The sequence below is a fragment of the Notolepis coatsorum genome (genome assembly GCF_963971535.1).
Source record: "Notolepis coatsorum genome assembly, chromosome: 2".
NCBI classification, from domain to species: Eukaryota; Metazoa; Chordata; class Actinopteri; order Aulopiformes; family Paralepididae; genus Notolepis; species Notolepis coatsorum.
In genome coordinates this window covers 93088396-93110715 of record NC_140166.1, presented here as the reverse complement: position 1 = coordinate 93110715, position 22320 = coordinate 93088396, and the positions used below count along the sequence as shown (strand labels likewise).

Here is a 22320-nt window from a genome sequence, read left to right as displayed (position 1 = left end):
AATGTTTTTATTTTTGCAATGGTGCGCAGCTGGAGGAAGCAGGACTGAGTCACTGCTCGCACTTGTCTTTCAGTTTCAGCTCAGAGTCAAAAAAGACCCACAGGTTTTTGACCTGGGGTTTTATCAGGGTGGACAGAGTGCCCATGTTGTTGGTGATCTGGGTGACAGAGGTGGGTGTGCCAAACAGAATAATTTCAGTTTTGCTCTCATTTAACTGCATGAAGTTTTGTGACATCCACTCTTTGATATCTCCCAGACTGTCTTTTAGTCGGGTTAATCCAGAGGGGTCATCTGTGGTGAGTGTTAGGTAGATCTGTGTATCATCGGCATAGCAGTGGAATGAGATGTTGTGTCGAGTGATGATCTGACTGAGGGGGAGCATGTAGAGGTTGAAGAGAATGGGAGCCATGATCGAACCATGTGGGACTCTGTGGGTGAGGTTTGCTTTCTGGGAGGAGCAGTTTGTTAGGTTCACTGAGAAGGTTCTGTTTTCCAGGTAGGACCTGAACCAAACACTGTAATGGTACCAAAGATGTACCAGAAAACATACAGAGAGAGATGCCTACACCATGCAAGGGCTGCTGTCCCCCACCTCAATATTGATATCAACGGACAACGGTGGAAATTAGTTCTAATCAAATACGTTGAGTGATTTGAAAGATATTCGAGAATCGGGGTCCTCTGCCCGCTGTCATCATGTGTGAAGTTTCATCAAAATGGGATCAGGACTGTAGGCGTTATGGCTGCAACAGACACACAGTGGCAGTGGTTGCCGTGCCCCTGTAGAAATTAAGTATTGGCTTTGACTTTGTCCAGCTATTCTCTTTATCATCCTTTTCCCAGTAACCTATTCTCTCTATTGTTGGCACCAGGCTTTCATCTTCTTCAAAGGTGTACTCACCTGTGTGTGTGTGTGTGTGTGTGTGTGTGTGTGGGGGGGGGGGGGGGGGGGAGCGGCAGAGTTTAATGTATTTTATGTGTGGTCCAGTCATTAAAAGGATTGACATTCATGGGTGACTTGAGGTCGGTTAAGGTTAAGTATTGATCTCAACGAGGTGAGCGGTTTTGTTTTGCTTTTTAATTGAGACTGTGCTTTTTTGTGCACGGTATTAAAGGTTGAGAACATCTCAGACACACACACACACACACACACACACACTTCACCAGCAGCCATATGTGAGGCGCAGATGCTGCAACATGCAAGGGGGGGGGGGGGTCTCTGCACAGAACATCATTAACTCCACCCACTGGAGCCCCACCAGGCCCTCAGACTAACACTTCTACAAGTGTAAACAGTATATCTGCGCCCCGCACACCAACACACTGTACCTCCTCTGTCACTGCAGCACATCACAACACCACGTCCGTCTGTCACACTGGATTGTTTCCAGTCTGTGTTTAAAGGGTCACAGAGCCTTCAAGAGAAACACACAGACATCGGTTATCCCTGTGTGTGTGCGTTTTTTTTTTGATTGATTGATTGATTAGGTTTGTCATGCACACAAAGTGCCCAACCCTCATGGGTTTATAAGACACCACAAATACCATTGCAGTGTTCCATTATTACATCACACATTACATTATCTTAATGTGGATTACATAAATACAGATCACAGCTCTGTTTTAAACAAAGTATTGTGCCTTATCTCCCAAGCTTGGCGAAAGAGTTCCCTTCCTGAAGCACAACTCGAGTTGTTCACATTCATCCAGCTCAAGAACATACTGTTGTCTGTGTTGAAACCCGTGTTGACCTTGACCTGGGCCTCACAGCTTCGCTCAGTGTGCCAGGGTGCAGTATGGGAAGCTGGTGATCATGCACGGCAACATGGAGACGCTGTACTGCAACATGGTGGAGTACTTCGCCATCGACCCCAAGAAGACCTCGGTGGAGGAGCTGTTCACCGACCTCAGTAACTTCCGCACCATGTTCATCGTGAGTATCACCCTTGTGTGGTGTTTGCGTTTTTTGTTACTCGCCCAATGTGTGTTGGCTTTAAAACAGTATAGCCATATAAATAATGTAAAAATACTTAACAGATGTTAACTGTCTCAATTACAAGCAATACAGACTAATATATGGTTCATATTTGCCATTTTTAGTTCTGCTAGATCACATTTGTGAATAAAAGTGCTATTTTTTTTTATGTAAAAAAAGTGAATGTTTTTGTAAAAAGAAAAAGAAAAAAAGTATCACATTTACTAGTGTCCACCTACTTTTGGGAGGTGTATAGGGGGGTGCGCATTTGTGTTCTCTTAATTTCAGATAACATGAGGCAAGGCCAATGAGTCTCAGTTGGAAAAATTCATGAATTGCTCTTTTTTAGTAAACACAGTCCCACAAAACTACCGAAGCGCCTCGCCGAGGTGTTTTAAACGTCAGTGAAGGTCAATTATTTTGCGACAATGACCGAGTATAGGCTATACATTATCCCGCTTATTACATGGCTAACTTACTAACAATATACCTAATTCATTGTACACCATCGACAAGACGAGATCAAATGCAGACGCAGTTCTGTTCTGTCGCTCCCGCTGTCATCGCCGGGGCGGCAGCCGGCAGGTCTGTGGTCTGATTGCACTGATGACTGGGCTTGATTGCTACAGCTGCGCACAGCGGTCATTATTGTTCGGCAGATGTCCGTTATCGAGTAATAAAGGACCTCTGACAAGCGCTATTGACCAATCACAAGCAAGCATTTCGGCGAATGTGAAAACGCCATGTAATAATTAACGATAATTAGCGTTTATTGAATGAGACGCTACGATGGAATGCTGTGTTTAGTAACTAATTTGAAGATTATACTGCAGCTGATGTACAGTCCAACAAAGAAAATGATAGAAACAAGATGGGATCCCAGGGGCACAGAGTATAGCAGGAAGGAACATATATTTAAACGCTGTTATTGTGGCACCGCTACATAGTTTTAAAAACCAAGCTGGTCTTCATCAGATCAACACGTGTATATATTTTCTTTAATTTAGTGACATGTTGTCATTGTATTGATGTGTTGTGTTTTTCTTGAATCTATTGATTGATTGATCACTAGTAGGCCGATAATCAGTATAAATATGCGGTCGGTGATCGGTGATAATGTTTTATTTTCGCCGATCTGCAAAACCGATCGATGACACGGAAAACATGATCCAATTATCTGGAGAGTTCTCACTCGCTCTTCTCTCCACAGTGCTGCTTGCAGCGTACGGCTCCTCCTTCTCCTCCAGCACCTCCCGCACCCATTGTTTGGGGCTGGAGGATAAGGAGGAGCCTCCGGCAACAGTCTGCTCTAGTAGTGCATGCGACGTGAGCTAACGTTGGCTACCTACCGAGCCGTTGGCTACCTAACGTTACTGTTTAAACTAAATTACCCAGTGACTACATGAGGCATTGTTAACGGTATCTAGCCGGCTAGCTATTGATAGCTCCTGATATCAACAAATGCTCCAGCAAGTCTAGTAGTGCATGATAGCTCACGTTAGCTCACGTTAGCTCACGTTAGCTCACTGTTCAAAACGAAACGTCCCATTAAACTAAATAGTTCACTGAGGCATTGTCTTAACGTTATCTAGCAGTAGCTACAGATAGCTCCTGATATCAATGTCTTATAACACTGATTCGATGCATATTCGAGCTGAGGGCATGTTGAATGTGATCAATAGGGTCCAGCTGCAGCTCCGGAGAATCCTGGCCGTAGCTGGAGGCTACTCGAGTACACACAGACAGTGGAGCTGTGTGCAGATAGCGAGCATTTTGACTTGTTGCGTGGTGGCGATGTCTCGCAGATAATACAACTACAAGTATGATTATATATATATATATATATTTTATAAAAAAAGAAATAAAAATTTTAATAAAAAACGATCGATATCGTATCGGTATCGGCCGATATGGCTCAAGACGATCGGTGATCGGTATCGGTGGCAAAAAACGTGATTGGGGCATCCCTAATCACTAGTGTGTTTTCCCTCTATTGGACACATGTGATGACGACCCCATTGATAAAGAAAGGGTGAACCGTAGCAACCTATCTTGCCCTGATGAAGACCAGCTTGGTCCAAACACGGCTTTTTAAAACTATGTAGTCGTGCCACAATAAAGGCTTTTCAACATTATGTTCCTTCCTCTTACCTCAGCAGGGGCTCTTTCTGTGTGCAGTTTGCATGTTTCTCCCTGTGTTTGTGTATGTTCCATCCGGGTACTCTGGGTTCCTCCCACACCAAAATACATGCTAGACAAAAGACATGCTCCTGCCATTGTCCTTGACCAAGGTACTGGCATTACAACTGGAGTTGGTCCCAGGGCGCCACGCTGCTCCTAAATGTTAGGATGGATCAAACGCAGAGGATGAATTTACCCAAGGAGATTAATAAAGGTTCAACTTAACTTCAATTTACACTTTTTGAGTGCCTGGGATCATTGTCTCAAGAGCACCTGATGATTTTTTGTGAAATCATTGTACTCACTAGAGCACCTAGTTGAACTCTGCTGCTTAAAGGACATAGACCTTTGGCAGGTGGAGGAACTCACAGGGAGTCGAAAAGACTGTATACACCCTCCAATTAAGGGCCCAAATTAACGCGCCCAAACTCAACATCTTTATTAATACCAATTACAAAGCAGAAGTTGTCAAGTTTGGTCCTGTTTATTTGGATCACTGACTGCAGCGTCTGAGTGAGACGACACACGGCGGGAGGCAGCGAGGTCCTACTGAGTGGTTCCTGTGAGTTACGTTGGAGAAAATAAACTGAAAACCATTTGGCTTGAAACGCTGCCACCAGCTTGGCGTCACTTCTACAGTTAATCTCTAGTTGATACCATACACTCAAACACTATGTCCCTGTTGTGTGTGTGTGTGTTTGTGTGTGTGTGTGTGTGTGTGTGTGTGCGTGTCTGCTCGTATATGAGAGCCTATCCGCGTGTATTGAACAGTAGCAGAAGACAGATAATGCAGTCTGCCTATTAGTCCAGGCCCGAGATGAGCTGATGTAATTGGGTGGAAACGTGTCCTTTTCATGATGTCATCGTTCAGACTGCATTAGTGGGATTAGGCCCGGCCACAGACATCCCCCCGCATAGACACATGCACGCACGCACACACACACACACACACACACACACACACACACACACACACACACACACACACACACACACACACACGCACACGCACACACACACTTCCATATCCCTGAATGATTTATCCCCGTTTGAATGGTGCCTGCCCTTCCCTTGTCAGATAGACGCAGAGAAAGAAGATGTCACAAGAGACTCCCAACACAAAAAGGACTATTTCATATATTCATGTCTCTGAGATACAGGATTGATACTTCCATCTTTTTGTCATTAACCTTTTCAGAAGTATTCCGTTGCCAGGGGAATTCCTGTTTATTTCCTGTCCGCAACTGTATTACCAAATGTAGCAGGGTGGATTATCCCTGCTTCGTGGGAACGGGTGTGCACAGCCACTGGGTAGCGAGACACAGTAGATCTCTGTCTGACTGCACCTCCGTCTTTGGGTCTGGAGCATCAACTGGAGGCTGGCAGTGAGGGTGGATGGGGCCCGGGATTTACCAACCTGGTCTGGTAATCTGGTCTTCATCTCCCTTCCAGGGCGGTCAGCAGTACTCCCCAACTCGCTCTCACTTCCCCCAATTACTCCTTTAACCCTCCCACACCCAGTGACTGAATGGTAAATAAATAACTTGGTTCCCCCCGCAAGCAGTACCCTCCCTCAGTGACACTAGAAACCTTACAGTAAGAAGGGAAAGGTTGAATAGGAAGGGGTTAATTGCATGAACGTTACCCACACCAAAATGATTACTACTGGGCACAGGAATGGACACGCACACAGAACCCCATCTAATGCTTTATATTAATTTGTACTGTTCAGTTACAAAGATTTAATAGGAATGGTCAAATAGAAGGAAGTCCTACTATTACTCAGTTTGTAACTCAATACCTTATAGACACTTATATTATACACCCACAAATCAAATTTATTTATAAGGCCCGACAACACACGTTAATGTCCCCATGGGCCGTACAGGTCTTCTTTAAACAAGTCAAGAAGAAAACATAACAATAAGTCAAGAACAGAACAAGAACACCATAAGGTCCAAACATTTTTAGATTAATGCAAATAAATGAAAGAAATGACATCTGGGTCAGTACCAGGGATAATATACTTCAATGTGCTTGACTCATCACCCACGTCTGGGTTAGTACCATGGATAATACCTCTCTCAGGTTTTAATTATATGGTAGGAATAATACCTCTCTAAGGCTTTACTTATGATGTATGTAACCTCCCCACAGGGAAAGGGTTAATTAGATGGGAAATTATTATTAAAGAACCAACACGTTATCACACTCAAAGGAAATCAAAAAGGTGGGCCCACTTTACCAAAACAAGAGTCCTATACTAATGCCGGCATATGTGGGCGGCTACGTGGCGTAGTGGGCAAGGCGCTCGCCACGAATGCGGAAACGCTGGGCTCGACTGTTCGAGCCCAGCGCTCCACATTGCTTTCAGTTTAGCTGGTCGTTCATACTAATACACATTGGCCGTATTAGGGGGTGGGAAACTGATGGGTGGGGATCAGGCGTTGTGGACAGCGACTCCTACAGGTCGGTTGGTGCACCTGCGCAGTAGAATCAGGAAGTGTCGGGGGCAGCGTGAGCCTCCCACGTGTTACTCCTCGCCACTGAGAGATCGAGCTGTGCAGGTGAAAAGATGTGACTGCTGTTACCTCAAGTACCGGAGGGGACTTGTGCTATGTATGACTTAGTCCACATTGCAGCCGGCTTGTGGGAGGCAAGAAACAGCGTTCGTGACAGGAGAGGGTTGAATTGGATGATGCGAAATTGGGATGGGAGAAAATATAGAAAAATGGGAGAAAAAGTGGATAAAAAAAAAACTAATGCCGGCATATGTTTATGGGGCACCCTTATGAACTGTAGTTAGCAACGTTAGCTTCACCCGTAGGCCGCATCACACTGTGTACTGTGCAATTAGATCCGGAGCACTGACGCTCTAATGTACTCAACCAAGATGGCGTCCTCGCCGCGCCACCACTGTCCGGGTAGCAAGATGGCGTCGAACGCTCTCGTCACGGGCGCTAGCAAGCGGGGCTGGAGCAGAGGAAGCAGTAGCGGGCTGAGAGCGCGTGCTGGGTGATGGCGACCTCTGCTGGACGGGAAGAACTCCCGTGCTGGGCTGAAGACAGCCGGGGCAGAGCAGACGTCGAACGCCGGCAAAGACTGGTTGTTGAAGGCCGGTGCTGGGTAGACGCGCAGCAATACTCTAGCCCTACCTTTACTGAAGCTACTCTTTGGGTCCCAAACAGCCCTCCTGCTAGCCGCAATATATAATGACGCAGGGTGTCTCTAAACACCGGTCCTCTTCAAGTCACACTGGCGGGGCACCTCACTAGAGGGAATATCGTTAACATAAGCCACACCTGGCTATACCGCATTTCTTCTAGGATAACTTGTTGTATCACTAGGGTTATTCATTGGGGAAACATGCAACACGCTACTACGTTTACTTTTCTAGGATAACCCGTAATATACTCAAGTTCAATACGTTCACCCGTGTGGTCCACTACGGGGCTCTGTCTAGACACGACCGATCACATCCAAGTCCAATGTCGAAGAGGCTGGTTCCTCCCACTTCCGTCTCAGTTGACTTGCTTCCTTCCCTGTCTCTCTCGTACGCTCCGCCTGCCACCGCTGCCCCCTGCTGGTACCGCCAACTAGCCCCACAGAAGAAGCACTGGGTGGAAGAATATGATCCAGTGTTACTGTTTATAATCCATATTCCAGCCGGTAGGAGAAGGAGAAACCTGTGTCATTGTTCGAGGGAATATCAATGGAAACTAGTTACTATGTCTTGGTGCACCAAGGGGAGATAAAAGGCAAGTCAGCACTTCTGAATAATATTTTCAGGGTGCTACACAAGCATGACGACAAAGGGGCCTATTTAGAATGCTGATGTTGTCAAGGTAGAAAAGGGCTATAGTCATAATACTAGGGGTGGAACGGTACACATTCGAGAACCGTACACCGTTTGGTTCTACCTCTACGGTCCGGGGCATGTGTGTATTGTTCGGTTCAGGGGATGTGACATTTTTTTTTTTTTTTTTTCATTTGGCACGGAGAGGTGAAGTGCTGGCTGCAGCAGCAGGTGTTAGTCAGTTCGTAGAAATTCCGTGGAAATGGCAAGCACAATATGAATCAATCTTCATTACTACTTTAAAAACATATAGGCATTAACATCACATAGGCATACACATAACGTTAGCACGGTTTGTGACGCTACAAGTACAATGCACGTTGATAGGCCGCCAGCTCCAATACAGCCAGTGAAATCATTATCAGACATCAATGAAATGTCACCGTAGCTAGCAGAGGATAAAATGGGAGTCTGAGGCGGGGTGTCGAAAGACAATGACGTTTATTCAACATCCAAAAAGGCTAACATACAACTGTGTTTACTAACTCCAACCGGGACTATTGCCGCTTTTCCACTGCATGGTATCTATCAACTTGAGTCGACTCCACTCAACTTCCACTGTAGGTAGTTGAGAACGAAGGTACCACACGCCAAATTGTCCGTGCGGACCCCCCAACCCATAGACAGTTCCGTGTGTGAATTACGTTTCACAATTACTGTGTTGCACTCAATATTTAAATAATGTTAGTCTAAATAAATGTAGACAGACAATGTACTTATTTTAAAAATAGAATAGAATGAACAGAGCAGTGTTGTTTTGAAACAGTACAGTGTGTGTGTTAGTTTGATTTATGCTGCATTTTATATTGATGGCCTTCTAATTTGTTTGTGTATTTATTTATTTTAATTAACACAGTGACACTTTTCCTTTTGATAAGAAATTCAGCCATATTCCTTTCATTGTATTTCAAATACTGCACTTTAATTTCAAGCGGAAAACGAATCGTTCCATTAACTCATTGGACGCCATGCATTAGCCTCATCCTATAGTAGCTACCGCCAGCGCTGTAAACGGTGGGAGTCGCTCACCTTGTTTGCAGGGCTATAACTATTTAAATCTAAGGAAATTAATAAAGGGAAGATGATTAAACAGAAGGTTCTATAGATACAGTACTGAATTCTCCCATCCGGACCAATGCCATTTGAAATATTATTATACAGTAGAATATAGACTAGGAGGCTTATATTTGCTAAACTAACGTATTGATGATAATATACATTCTACATGCTGTTGTGACATGTTTATGATGTTAATACTTGAATACGTTTGAAATTAAAATCGCAACCTTTATACAGGTTAAACATGCTTCTAATTTATTTGGTAAAAAAAAAAGGTTTACAGCGGTTTGCTGTAAAGTATCTATCGTTCAAGATGTGAAAAAGGAATATTTTTTTCCATCCATACATTGTCGTTTTATACCGTGGTGAATATAAGTATAGTTTTAGAGTGGTCTAGGATAATTCCTGGGAGGCTAGTTATAGGCCGTGACGCATATTATACTTGATCCATTGGCATTTTGTCCCTATACACGCTACAATAAAAAATTAAAATGCATATGATCGGTATATTATGTTCCATCATGCACGCATGAAAGGGGGGGGGGGGGGTCGTCTCTGATTAATTGATTGTCAATAAAGGCATTCGTTAGTACAACAGCATACACTGATCAGGGCGATGGCTACGAAAACAATGGACAACCAAGCTGAAATTGACGTTAAATTGCTCTCCATTGATGTCCATTTGGCCCAGGCCATAACCCCCAACAGCATAATGAATCTGGCGATTCAATGTGAGAAAAACTCCGCCCGGATGACTTTCAATTACGCACAGCCACATACTTCCTTCAGAAAGTAAGTGTGACATCGGCCGCATACCACCAGGTGGCGGTATCGGACCGTTGCGATCTCAGACACATTGTCACACAGTACCACAGCCTTCCAGGATGAATTATGAATGCAAATAGCGAATAAAATAAATAATGATCATAATAACGTATATATACGTGGTTGGCGTTCAACGATTGGCGGACAAACACGTATAAAATCGTTGTTGGCAGGGAAAGAGTTAAGAACTGACAATCAGGGAATTTAAACATTGTTGACATTGTTTTGTTGTGTTTATTTTAAAGAAAGGAAAGTCTAGTGCTGGTTGAGAATATGCATATTTATGTTGATGGCCTTTATCTATAATGTGGCCACAAAAATAGAAAGGTTTAATTATTTTGTTTGTTTGCACTAAGTTAATACTTTGACAAATGTAGCCTATATCTTTCATTCAGTTTGGTCTTTGTGTGCCAAACATTATTATTATTACCGGTATTCTTTTTTTTTTTTACCTTCTCTTTCTCCTATTTTTCTCTGATTTTCTGATTTCCTCCGAGACGTGCGCCGTCAAGCCAGTGACGCTCCTTTCACTTGGCAGTGAGGACTCTCATTGGTGAAGTGTAACGTGTGGGAGGGCACGCTACAGTATCTCCACCAAGTCCTGCCCCGCTTAGCAAGCGCCGAGACCTGACCTGTCTGACAACGCCAGATTCCCACCCGCCAGCTTTCCCACCCCCTAATACTGCCAATTGTATTAGTATGAACGGCCAGCCAAGCTGGTAGCAACGCAGAGAGCTGGGCTCGAACCCAGCGTCTCATGCGTTGGTGACGAGCGCAATCTCCGCTACGCCACCTGACCGCTCTAACATTATTTAAGGCAAACCGCTGTAAACCTTTTTTTTTTACCAAATAAATTAGAAGCATGTTTAACCTGTATAAAGGTTGCGATTTTAATTTCAAACGTATTCAAGTATTAACATCATAAACATGTCACAACAGCATGTAGAATGTATATTATCATCAATACGTTAGTTTAGCAAATATAAGCCTCCTAGTCTATATTCTACTGTATAATAATATTTCAAATGGCATTGGTCCGGATGGGAGAATTCAGTACTGTATCTACAGAACCTTCTGTTTAATCATCTTCCCTTTATTAATTTCCTTAGATTTTTTGTACACATGATCTCAAGAAGGTACTGAACGAGATCAGTGGCAGTTTTTATGTTTGGTCATTATTAGCATGGTGCTATTCACTGTCAAAGATGCAAAGAAAAATCATAATTCATATTCTCCTTTGTTTCATCACAATTTAAGCAAGCCTAGTAATAGACACAATATTTCTGACACTGTGAATACATTCCATGAGGTCCATAGATGTCCCTAGATACCAAGAATATGCAAATAGCCCTTGTAGAAGTGGAGCAATATTCAGCAGCGTAGGCCTTTGTGAACAGGTGGCTTTTCAGGGCTGTCTGTCCAAGGATCCTATATAGTAGCGTCCATCTTTTCATTGTTAACTGAGGGACTGGAGCCCCTCCAACCACCACACCCACGACCACCTAGACTTAAAAAAAGAGGATGTGTCACAGCCCCAGCATTATTCAGCACAGGAGCTACAGTCCTCGTCCTATACTCCTAGACCACACCTTAATCGATGCCTGTATCCAGACATTAGCCGGACTGGTTTGTCAGGTCAGTGTCCAGAACACAACCCATTTGGGTCCATATTCATAAGAAACTTCTCGAGATCCGTCTCTTCTCCACTCCCTTCTCTTCGGCTCTTACGTTCACACTGCAGGTGAAAGTGGCCCAAATCAGATTTGTTTGCTCATATGTGACTCGGTTTTCTTCATAACAGTGTAACCTTAGTCACCCCCCCCCCCCCCCCCCCCCCATTCATCCTTGTGTGTTTGTGTTTTTTTTTCTTTTTTTTTGAGACGCCAACCCATTCTATGCCACCACTTTGATCATCCTAAACCATTATCTGCCAGCGCTATTTGTCTATGGAGATGTTTACCTTCTTTGCAGGGCTATAACTTTTTAAATTGTATTGCTAAATTGACATTACTATGGCCCATTCAACATCAATTATCTATCGTTCAGGATGTAGGAATGTTTAACTTTTTCATTCACACATTCATACGAAAATACCGTCTAGAGTATAATAATGTTTTTTATCGTTTTCTGCAGTATTTCATAGAACGTGAGATATAGGCATAAATGCATATATTAGATTATAAAATGCAGTTTGATACCGATCCATGCTATATAAAATGTTTTAACTATACATGGTCCTAAACGTTATGACTGATCATCTGCGGGTGATCGGAGGGGGGGGGGGGGGGGGGGGGGTCGTTTATAATTCCGTGACCGACGTTAAATGATTTATGTAGTATGGGTGATATATTGATCAGAGCAGTTTGTATCGAAAATGATAAAGAAAAACGCTGAAACTCACGTCCGTCTCCTCGTACCGTTGGGCGAAGAGAGTGGAACAAACAGATCCCAGTTATGTGGTGGGGATCGGGGCGATCCAGTTCCGGTTTGTATAATACTAATATGCTAAACAAATCATATTGTTTATTGAGTTATGGCAACGATCCATGTCCACGGTGTGTGGATTGAGTCCCGGGACGATAAACGAGTGGCCGGACGGAATTAGGGGACGGACCGAGCTGAAACGGGCATTTCCGGTTTGGCAACTCGCCGATCGGCCACCAGGTGGCGGTATTGAAGCGTTGCAGAGTTGTGATGGCTCCCGCAGCATATGACAAGGCTCCGTGGGTGAAATATGAATTCCATGACGAAAATATGAAATATGAACTTGAAACACGCTGTACAGCGATATTGGCAGACAACTCATGGCGATAACGCTGAACAGCGATTTTGGCGGGTAATGGGTTAAGTGTGGTTTGCAAATGCCACCAGCCACTATGGAGACAGTGGCGAGACTGGTTTAAAATCACTCTACATAAATAATTATATAGCACCTTTAGATTCAAGATTGTTTATTGTCATGTGCACAGTTAAACAGATGAACAATAAAAAACTGGGGGAGCTAGCATTCACAAGCCTGATGGCCTGTGGGTAGAAACTGTTTAATTGAGCATATTACACAAGAACAACCATAGCCAAAATAACCATAACACAACACGTGGACATTTGCAAACATTAACACAAATTACTAAAATATGTTTCACCTTGTATAGTTTATCATGGCTGGCTGGATATGTCTAGAATGAGAATGATAGGGAAAGTAGGATGACAATTTGACCAGGTCCGAGAGAGACAGATAATTTCCCATTAATTCTCTATCTCGAGAGCGGCATGTGGGGAGGTGCATCTCTATCTCGAGAGCGGCACGTGGGGGGAGGTGCATCTCTATCTCGAGAGCGGCACGTGGGGGGAGGTGCATCTCTGTCTCGAGAGCGGCACGTGGGGGGAGGTGCATCTCTATCTCGAGAGCGGCACGTGGGGGAGGTGCATCTCTGTCTCGAGAGCGGCACGTGGGGGGAGGTGCATCTCTATCTCGAGAGCGGCACGTGGGGGGAGGTGCATCTCTGTCTCGAGAGCGGCACGTGGGGGGAGGTGCATCTCTATCTCGAGAGAGAGGCACGTGGGGAGGTGCATCTATATCTCGAGAGGGGCACGCGGGGAGGTGCAACTCTGTCTCGAGAGAGCGGCACGTGGGGAGGTGCATCTCTATCTCGAGAGAGAGGCACGTGGGGAGGTGCATCTATATCTCGAGAGGGGCACGCGGGGAGGTGCATCTCTATCTCGAGAGAGGCACGTGGGGAGGTGCATCTCTATCTCGAGAGCGGCACGTGGGGAGGTGCATCTCTATCTCGAGAGAGAGGCACGTGGGGAGGTGCATCTCTATCTCGAGAGCGGCACGTGGGGAGGTGCATCTCTATCTCGAGAGAGAGGCACGTGGGGAGGTGCATCTCTATCTCGAGAGCGGCACGTGGGGAGGTGCATCTCTATCTCGAGAGAGAGGCACGTGGGGGGAGGTGCATCTCTATCTCGAGAGAGAGGCACGTGGGGAGGTGCATCTCTATCTCGAGAGAGAGGCACGTGGGGGGAGGTGCATCTCTATCTCGAGAGCGGCACGCAGGGAGGTGCATCTCTATCTCGAGAGAGAGGCACGTGGGGAGGAGGTGCATCTGGAATATAGAGAGAGAGAGAAAGTATTTTGGTGCTAAGGAGCACTGCAGCACTGATACTACCGTCCTAGTTCTATGCAAGCAGGACTGGAATGGAAGATGAAACCTACAGGCTGATAGTCAGCCCTATTTTATTTAATAGTATTGATGTAGCTTTGTCTTCATATTTGTATAAAAGTGACATTGTATAGGTTTGGAGATAATTTTGAGGCTATTTTTATCAAGTTATTAATGTACGGACTACAACAGCTGGGCTGAGCGAGGGCTAGGAGAGGGCAACGCACACAATGATTACAATTATGAGGTTCCGCCAGGAAAACACCATACACGCCATCTGAAATGTGAAAGTTATTTACCACTCCACTGTCACAATGATGAGAGAATAATGAAATCATTATTTCAAATAATTGTATGATCGAAATTGGTGAAATAATTGGATAGTGAACTTGGAAGGGAAGGTTGCTGTTTGAATGCCAATGTACTTGACTCAGTCCATCTGTCACTTTCTCACATTTCGTTTTCTCATGTATACTGTATAGGGGTTACATATATATGTGTGTATACAGTATGAATGTATGGGGGCAGCAGTGGCTCAGGCGGTAGAGCCGCCATCTCGTAATAAAAGGTTTCCTTATGAAAGCATGTCGAAGTATCCTTGAGCAAGACGATGAGCAGGTTGGCACCGTGCATGGTCGCCTCCGCTGTCTGTGTGTGAATGTGTGAGTGAATGGGTGAATGTGAGGCATAATATTGTAAAAACCTTTGAATAAAAGCGCTATATGAATGCAGTCCAATAATATAATATAAATTGATTGCATTTATATAGAGCTCTTATCCAAGCTATGAGGTACCGCCAAGCTCCCTTTAGGTGTTTTTACCTGTTCTCCTTCACCCTGACCCCCTTCACCCTGGCCCTCTTCACCCTGACCTCCTTCACCCTGACCTCCTTCACCCTGACCTCCTTCACCCTGACCTCCTTCACCCTGACCTCCTTCACCCTGACCTCCTTCACCCTGACCCCCTTCACCCTGACCTCATTCACCCTGACCTCCTTCACCCTGACCCTCTTCACCCTGACCTCCTTCACCCTGACCCTCTTCACCCTGACCCCATTCACCCTGACCTCCTTCACCCTGACCCTCTTCACCTGGCCCTCTTCACCCTGACCTCCTTCACCCTGACCTCATTCACCCTGACCTCCTTCACCCTGACCCCCTTCACCCTGACCTCCTTCACCCTGACCTCCTTCACCCTGACCTCCTTCACCCTGACCCCCTTCACCCTGACCCCCTTCACCCTGACCTCCTTCACCCTGACCTCCTTCACCCTGACCTCATTCACCCTGACCTCATTCACCCTGACCTCCTTCACCCTGACCTCCTTCACCCTGACCTCCTTCACCCTGACCTCCTTCACCCTGACCTCCTTCACCCTGACCCTCTTCACCCTGACCATCTTCACCCTGACCCTCTTCACCCTGACCTCATTCACCCTGACCTCCTTCACCCTGACCCCCTTCACCCTGACCTCCTTCACCCTGAGACAAACAGTACATGGCAGAACTCAACAACAACCACACAAAGTCATTATACAGTAATAATACTATGGTATACTTGTTTATCAAAGTATATCTCATGTACACCTTATTTGGTACTTAATATACATATAAGTAAGGGTGTAAAAAAAAGAAGAAGAAAAGAATCCATACAAAACTTGTCGACAGTAGAGATGTAGGACATAAATCACTGGGTTGATTGATTCCCCTAGTCTCTCTCTGTGATTAGAAGCATCTGCAGGAGGTATGTATCGTCCCTAGGCTCCATCTGTTCACCTGGCACCACAGTAATCACTTCAGTGACATCAGGGTTAAGGTGGAGTTTGCCTTGAACACCATCCTAAGGTTCTTACTGGGGATTGAAGATTTCTTATCTGCTCTTAAAGCACTGAAAAGAGACAACCAGTGGCTATGTGTGAATAAGATTGTATGTGACACCATGCAATAGCAAAGTCAATGCAATTTATGTGTGTATATATATATATATATATATATATATATATATATATATATATATATATATATATATATATGCTATTTAATTTAATTTAATTTCAATATACTACAGGCACAATAAATAAGAATACACAATAAAAAGCAGCTAAGACAATTACAAGTCGACACACAGTGGTTGGAGATCATACTTTTAAATGCAGCAAATGAAGGAATAACCTTCAACTTCAGAGTCAGTTTGAGGGCATGCCAGGTGTTTGAAGCATCAAAGGGAAAAAAGCATTTGTTCCTAGTTCAGAGCCAGAACCAGCCAGTTATTTGAACGTGTAGAATTATGTTCCAAGATTCCATTCCAACAGTGTTGTGATGTTAACCATATTGTGCATCACTGCATCACTGAAATGTTAATACAACTTCAGTATACAAAGGTCAGTTTATTATTACTTAGATATTCAGTGGGTTGATGATGACGCTCATTATTTGTCTGTCAGTGATCAGGAATATAAACACACCAGGCTGGATGTCAACACTATGGAAGGTGGTTAGGGTAAAAAAGGGCAATGTGGTTAATTTTGTATGTATATATTGTTGTGGAATATTTAAAATGAGCCAGACAGTGAACTAGAAATTCAAATGAGTCAATGTGTATAAAAATAGAACATACCGGTAGTTTATTTCTGTTTCTGTGGCCACAGAAAAAGAACAAGAACAAGATGTGATTTACTTGGACATGTCATATCTAAGTCAAGCTGCCCTGGGCCTTGGCCGTTGTTTTAAGAACACTGTTAAGACTGTTGCCCTACTGTCTGAGCTGTATACTAGTTAACTATATTAACTAGTCAATGCTGTACAGAGAATATGTATTTAAACAGAGCTATGAACATGATAATATTTTCCACCACAATATAGATAATGTGCAATGAGGATGTTCCATGTCACGTTGCCTGTTGTGTCAGAACATGTGCATCCAAACCATCCCACATTTTATTATTAGTATCCTTTTTTTTATTTTCATTGGCTTGTGTTTTACTCACCACAGGCAGCGAGTAACCAGACAGTTATTCAGTCCACTCTGGCTGAATGTCACAAGACTGATTGCAGTTATTATTATTGTCAGCTGACTCAGACAAACTTTAATGGAGGTTGAAAACACACAGCTGAGAAGCTGATCGACTGTGTGTGTGTGTGTGTGTGTCCGCCCCCACACATACACATGCACGCACGCACGCACGCACGCACGCACGCACACACACACACACACACACACACACACACACACACACACACACACACACACACACACACACACACACACACACACACACACACACACACACACACACACACACACACACACACACACACGCGTCCCACACTGTTCCCAGAGACTAGGACAACATGCATTCTCTGAGTGACATAGTGTACTTGAGCTCAGACATTTAAAGGGGGGAGTGTGTTTTGGCTACAGACGCACCAGTTCCCAGAAATTCTTATCTATGCACACACACACACACACACACACACACACACACACACACACACACACACACACACACACACACACACACACACACACACACACACACACAGATACATCCACGTGTGCACATACATACAAACACACACAGAGGAAGGGGGGGGGGGGGGGGGGGGTCCAGATGGAACGACGGATAAAAGAACGCTGAAAATGGAAAATCCTTGTGTTTGTCTTAGATAAGCTAGGTGTTGAACACAGAGAGGCTAATAAATCTAGCCTGGATTAGGATGGTTATGTGGACCATGTCCTCCTCCATCCGCCCGCAGAGGGACAGGCTTCAGTATAGGTATATAACCTACTGGTCTGACAGAGAGACAGGCTTCAGTGTATGCATATAACCTACTGGTCTGACAGAGAGACAGGCTTCAGTATAGGTCTATAACCTACTGGTCTGACAGAGAGACAGGCTTCAGTATAATGTAGGTATATAACCTACTGGTCTGACAGAGAGACAGGCTTCAGTATAGGTCTATAACCTACTGGTCTGACAGAGAGGCAGGCTTCAGTATACTGTAGGTCTATAACCTACTGGTCTGACAGAGAGACAGGCTTCAGTATACTGCCCTGTCAAGGCAGACCGCAGTAACTCAAAAAAAGTCAGAATTGAGTTATGAGTGAAATTGAACTTGTCAATAAATGTTTTATCTTGTGACCAAGTTTCAGATGTTAATGTCGCTCAGTTTTGGAGATATGGGGTTTTAAAAACTGCAGTAACTACAAAATCACACTCAAAAACCAGGCAGACCGCAGTAACTTCCAAACAGTGAAAAATGGCTTTAAAGTGTTTTGACTTGCCATCCAAAATGTGTTATAGGTAGATAGATGATAGTACCCAGATTTAACATGTATTAATGAAGTAATCTTTAGGCATACAAAAATATGACATAATTATTTTAATTAACCCCCAAAAAGCAGATACTGCACTCTGCTGCACAGTTCCCTTAAATAATTATACAGGTAATGTACAGGCAAAGTGCAGTAACTTCAAATACAATGTTGTTTTCCCTCCAGCTTTCATAACTTAACCTAGCCATTTTGAAAATGAAATTTAACACCTGAATATATTGGAATGATGATGATCCAAATAAAATGGCTAGGTCAAGTTATGAAAGCTGGAGGGAAAACAACATTGTATTTGAAGTTACTGCACTTTGCCTGTACATTACCTGTATAATTATTTAAGGGAACTGTGCAGCAGAGTGCAGTATCTGCTTTTTGGGGGTTAATTAAAATAATTATGTCATATTTTTGTATGCCTAAAGATTACTTCATTAATACATGTTAAATCTGGGTACTATCATCTATCTACCTATAACACATTTTGGATGGCAAGTCAAAAAACTTTAAAGCCATTTTTCTCAGTTTCACTTTTTTGAAGTTACTGCGGTCTGCCTTGACAGGGCAGTATACTGTAGGTCTATAACCTACTGGTACTGGTCTGACAGAGAGGCAGGCTTCAGTATAGGTCTATAACCTACTGGTCTGACCGAGAGACAGGCTTCAGTATAGGTCTATAACCTACTGGTCTGACATAGAGACAGGCTTCAGTATAGGTCTATAACCTACTGGTCTGACCGAGAGACAGGCTTCAGTATATGTATATAACCTACTGGTCTGACAGAGAGACATGCTTCAGTATAGGTCAATGTGTGTCAAATTGCCACCCTAAATTAGTGTGGTGCTGCAGAGAAGCCCTGTTCTACAAGTTTACTACATAGACTTAAGGAAACATTCTTTCACATCTTGATCATTTGAATACTACTTTTTCAATGAAATGAACGCTGCCACTGTGTTTAACCTGGCCACACTACAGCTAATGGAACTGACCCTAAAAGGTGACTAAAGCCGGTAGTACAAAGATTAGCACTGTGTGGTAAAAAAGAACATCCCAAGGTATCTATTTATTTATTTTGATAAGTCAAGGTTCGGGTGGCTCACGTTTTCAGTAGTTGACCCAAACATTCCCACACAGATGTATTTGAGGGGGGAGGAGCCAAGGCTAGACCAGGGGAGCCTAGCATACAGTAAATATCAGAGCTGTAACCTAGCGGTCAAACCTGTGTCAGCATTTACTGTCGTGCTGCCCAGCCCCATGCTACTAGGACTGGCCTCCCTTTACACTGCTGCCTGGTGCCAATTGAGCCCTGAACTAAGCGTATGTGTGTGTGTCTGTGTGTCTGTGTGTCTGTGTCTGTGTGTGCGCTTACAGTTGTGTATTTGTGCTGGTAACCTGTTAGGGAAAGTTGCTTTGCTCTCTCACACACACACACACACACACACACACACACACACACACACACACACGCACGCACACACACACACATGCACACGCACACGCACACGCACACGCACACACACGCACGTGTGTCGTCCCACACTGTTCCCAGAGACTAGGACAACATGCATTCTCTGAGTGACATAGTGTACCTGAGCTCAGACATTTAAAGGGGGGAGTGTGTTTTGGCTACAGACGCACCAGTTCCCAGAAATTCTTCTCTATGCGCACACACACACACACACACACACACACACACACACACACACACACACACACACACACACACACACACACACACACACACACACACACACACACACAGATACATCCAAGTGTGCACATACATACGAACACACACACAGGAAGGGGGGGGGGGATCCAGATGGAACGACGGATAAAAGAAAGCTGAAAATGGAAAATCCTTGTGTTTGTCTTAGATAAGCTAGGTGTTGAACACAGAGAGGCTAATAAATCTAGCCTGGATTAGGATGGTTATGTGGACTCTGTCCTCCTCCATCTGCCCGCAGAGGGACAGGCTTCAGTATAGGTATATAACCTACTGGTCTGACAGAGAAACAGGCTTCAGTATACTGTAGGTATATAACCTACTGGTCTGACAGAGAGACATGCTTCAGTATAGGTCTATAATCTACTGGTCTGACAGAGAGACATGCTTCAGTATAGGTATATAACCTACTGGTCTGACAGAGAGGCAGGCTTCAGTATAGGTCTATAACCTACTGGTCTGACAGAGAGACATGCTTCAGTATACTGTAGGTCTATAACCTACTGGTCTGACAGAGAGGCAGGCTTCAGTATACTGTAGGTCTATAACCTACTGGTCTGACAGAGACAGGCTTCAGTATAGGTCTATAACCTACTGGTCTGACAGAGAGACATGCTTCAGTATAGGTCTATAACCTACTGGTCTGACAGAGAGACAGGCTTCAGTATAGGTCTATAACACACTGGTCTGACAGAGAGACATGCTTCAGTATAGGTCTATAACCTACTGGTCTGACAGAGAGACAGGCTTCAGTATAGGTCTATAACCTACTGGTCTGACAGAGAGACATGCTTCAGTATAGGTCTATAACCTACTGGTCTGGCAGAGAGACATGCTTCAGTATAGGTCTATAACCTACTGGTCTGACAGAGAGACATGCTTCAGTATATGTATATAACCTACTGGTCTGACAGAGAGACATGCTTCAGTATAAGTCTATAACCTACTCGTCTGACAGAGAGACAGGCTTCAGTATAGGTATATAACCTACTGGTCTGACAGAGACATGCTTCAGTATATGTATATAACCTACTGGTTTGACCGAGAGACATGCTTCAGTATAGGTCTATAACCTACTGGTCTGAAAGAGAGACATGCTTCAGTATAGGTATATAACCTACTGGTCTGACAGAGAGAGGTTGAGGTACTGGAACGCTGGTGCCAGGACAACAGCCTGCTTCTGAACATTGGTAAAACCAAGGAGCTGATCGTGGATTATAGGAGAGGACAGCAGGAGACGCACACACCACTGATGATTAACGGGGCCACCGTGGACAGGGTGAGCAGCTTTAAGTACCTGGGGGTCCACATCTCAGAGGACCTGACATGGTCAACACACATAGACACAGTAGTAAAGAAGGCGAAACAGCGCCTCTACCACCTGAGACAGTTAAGGAAGTTCAGAGTATCGGGGACGATACTCCAGTCCTTCTACTCAGGAGCTGTAGAGAGCATCCTGACCGGAAACATCACTGCCTGGTATGGAAACAGCACGGCACAGGACAAGAAGGCCCTACAGAGAGTGGTGCGCTCAGCCGAGCGTACCACGGGTATTGCACTACCCCCCCTGCAGGTTCTATACAACAAGAGGTGCAAATCCAGAGCCTGCAGGATAATGAAAGACCCTCACCACCCCAATAACAGCCTGTTTCAGCTGCTGAGGTCAGGCAGACGCCTGCGAACCCCAGCTACTAGGACAGAGCGGCTTAGGCTCAGCTTCTTCCCCCAGGCCATCAGAGCCATGAACAATGAACATTGAGTGCTCAGAACATTGAACTATCCACACACAAGCACACATGAACACACACACGACACGCACGCTGTGCACACTCACACACGAGCAGCCACTTAACACTTTAACATGAGCGGGCACACACTCATGTCGCACACACGCACACTTATGGCCAAAGGAAAGGACACTTTAAATTAGAATAACAGGAACAGTGTATTGCACTACCAAAGCTAACTAGCATGTCCCATATGCTCTGTAAATAACTATGTACAGATACCGAGATGTCACTCCATGTTACCTGTTTACTGCACAATGTTGTTTTTTCATTTTTGATTCTATTATATGTTGTACCACTGTATTGCACATCGTTGCGGGCAAGACCACCCGCATTTCATTGTATACATGTATGCCGTGACAATTAAAACTCTTGACTTGACTTGAGAGACATGCTTCAGTATAGGTCTATAACCTACTGGT

General features: G+C 44.4%; 1 protein-coding gene across 1 annotated transcript in view; it reads left to right on the top strand.

The window, feature by feature from the left end:
- The window catches only part of LOC311223466 (protein diaphanous homolog 3-like), a gene marked incomplete at its 3' end in the record, with an annotated part of 594292 nt that extends 592020 nt beyond the window's left edge, over nucleotides 1–2272 (top strand). The window contains exons 24-25 of the mRNA XM_084308253.1: nucleotides 1770–1933; nucleotides 2264–2272. Of these exons, the coding sequence (XP_084164379.1) occupies nucleotides 1770–1933; nucleotides 2264–2272 (173 nt within the window). The remainder of the gene's footprint in view (nucleotides 1–1769; nucleotides 1934–2263) is intronic.
- Nucleotides 2273–22320: the final 20048 nt, after the last annotated feature.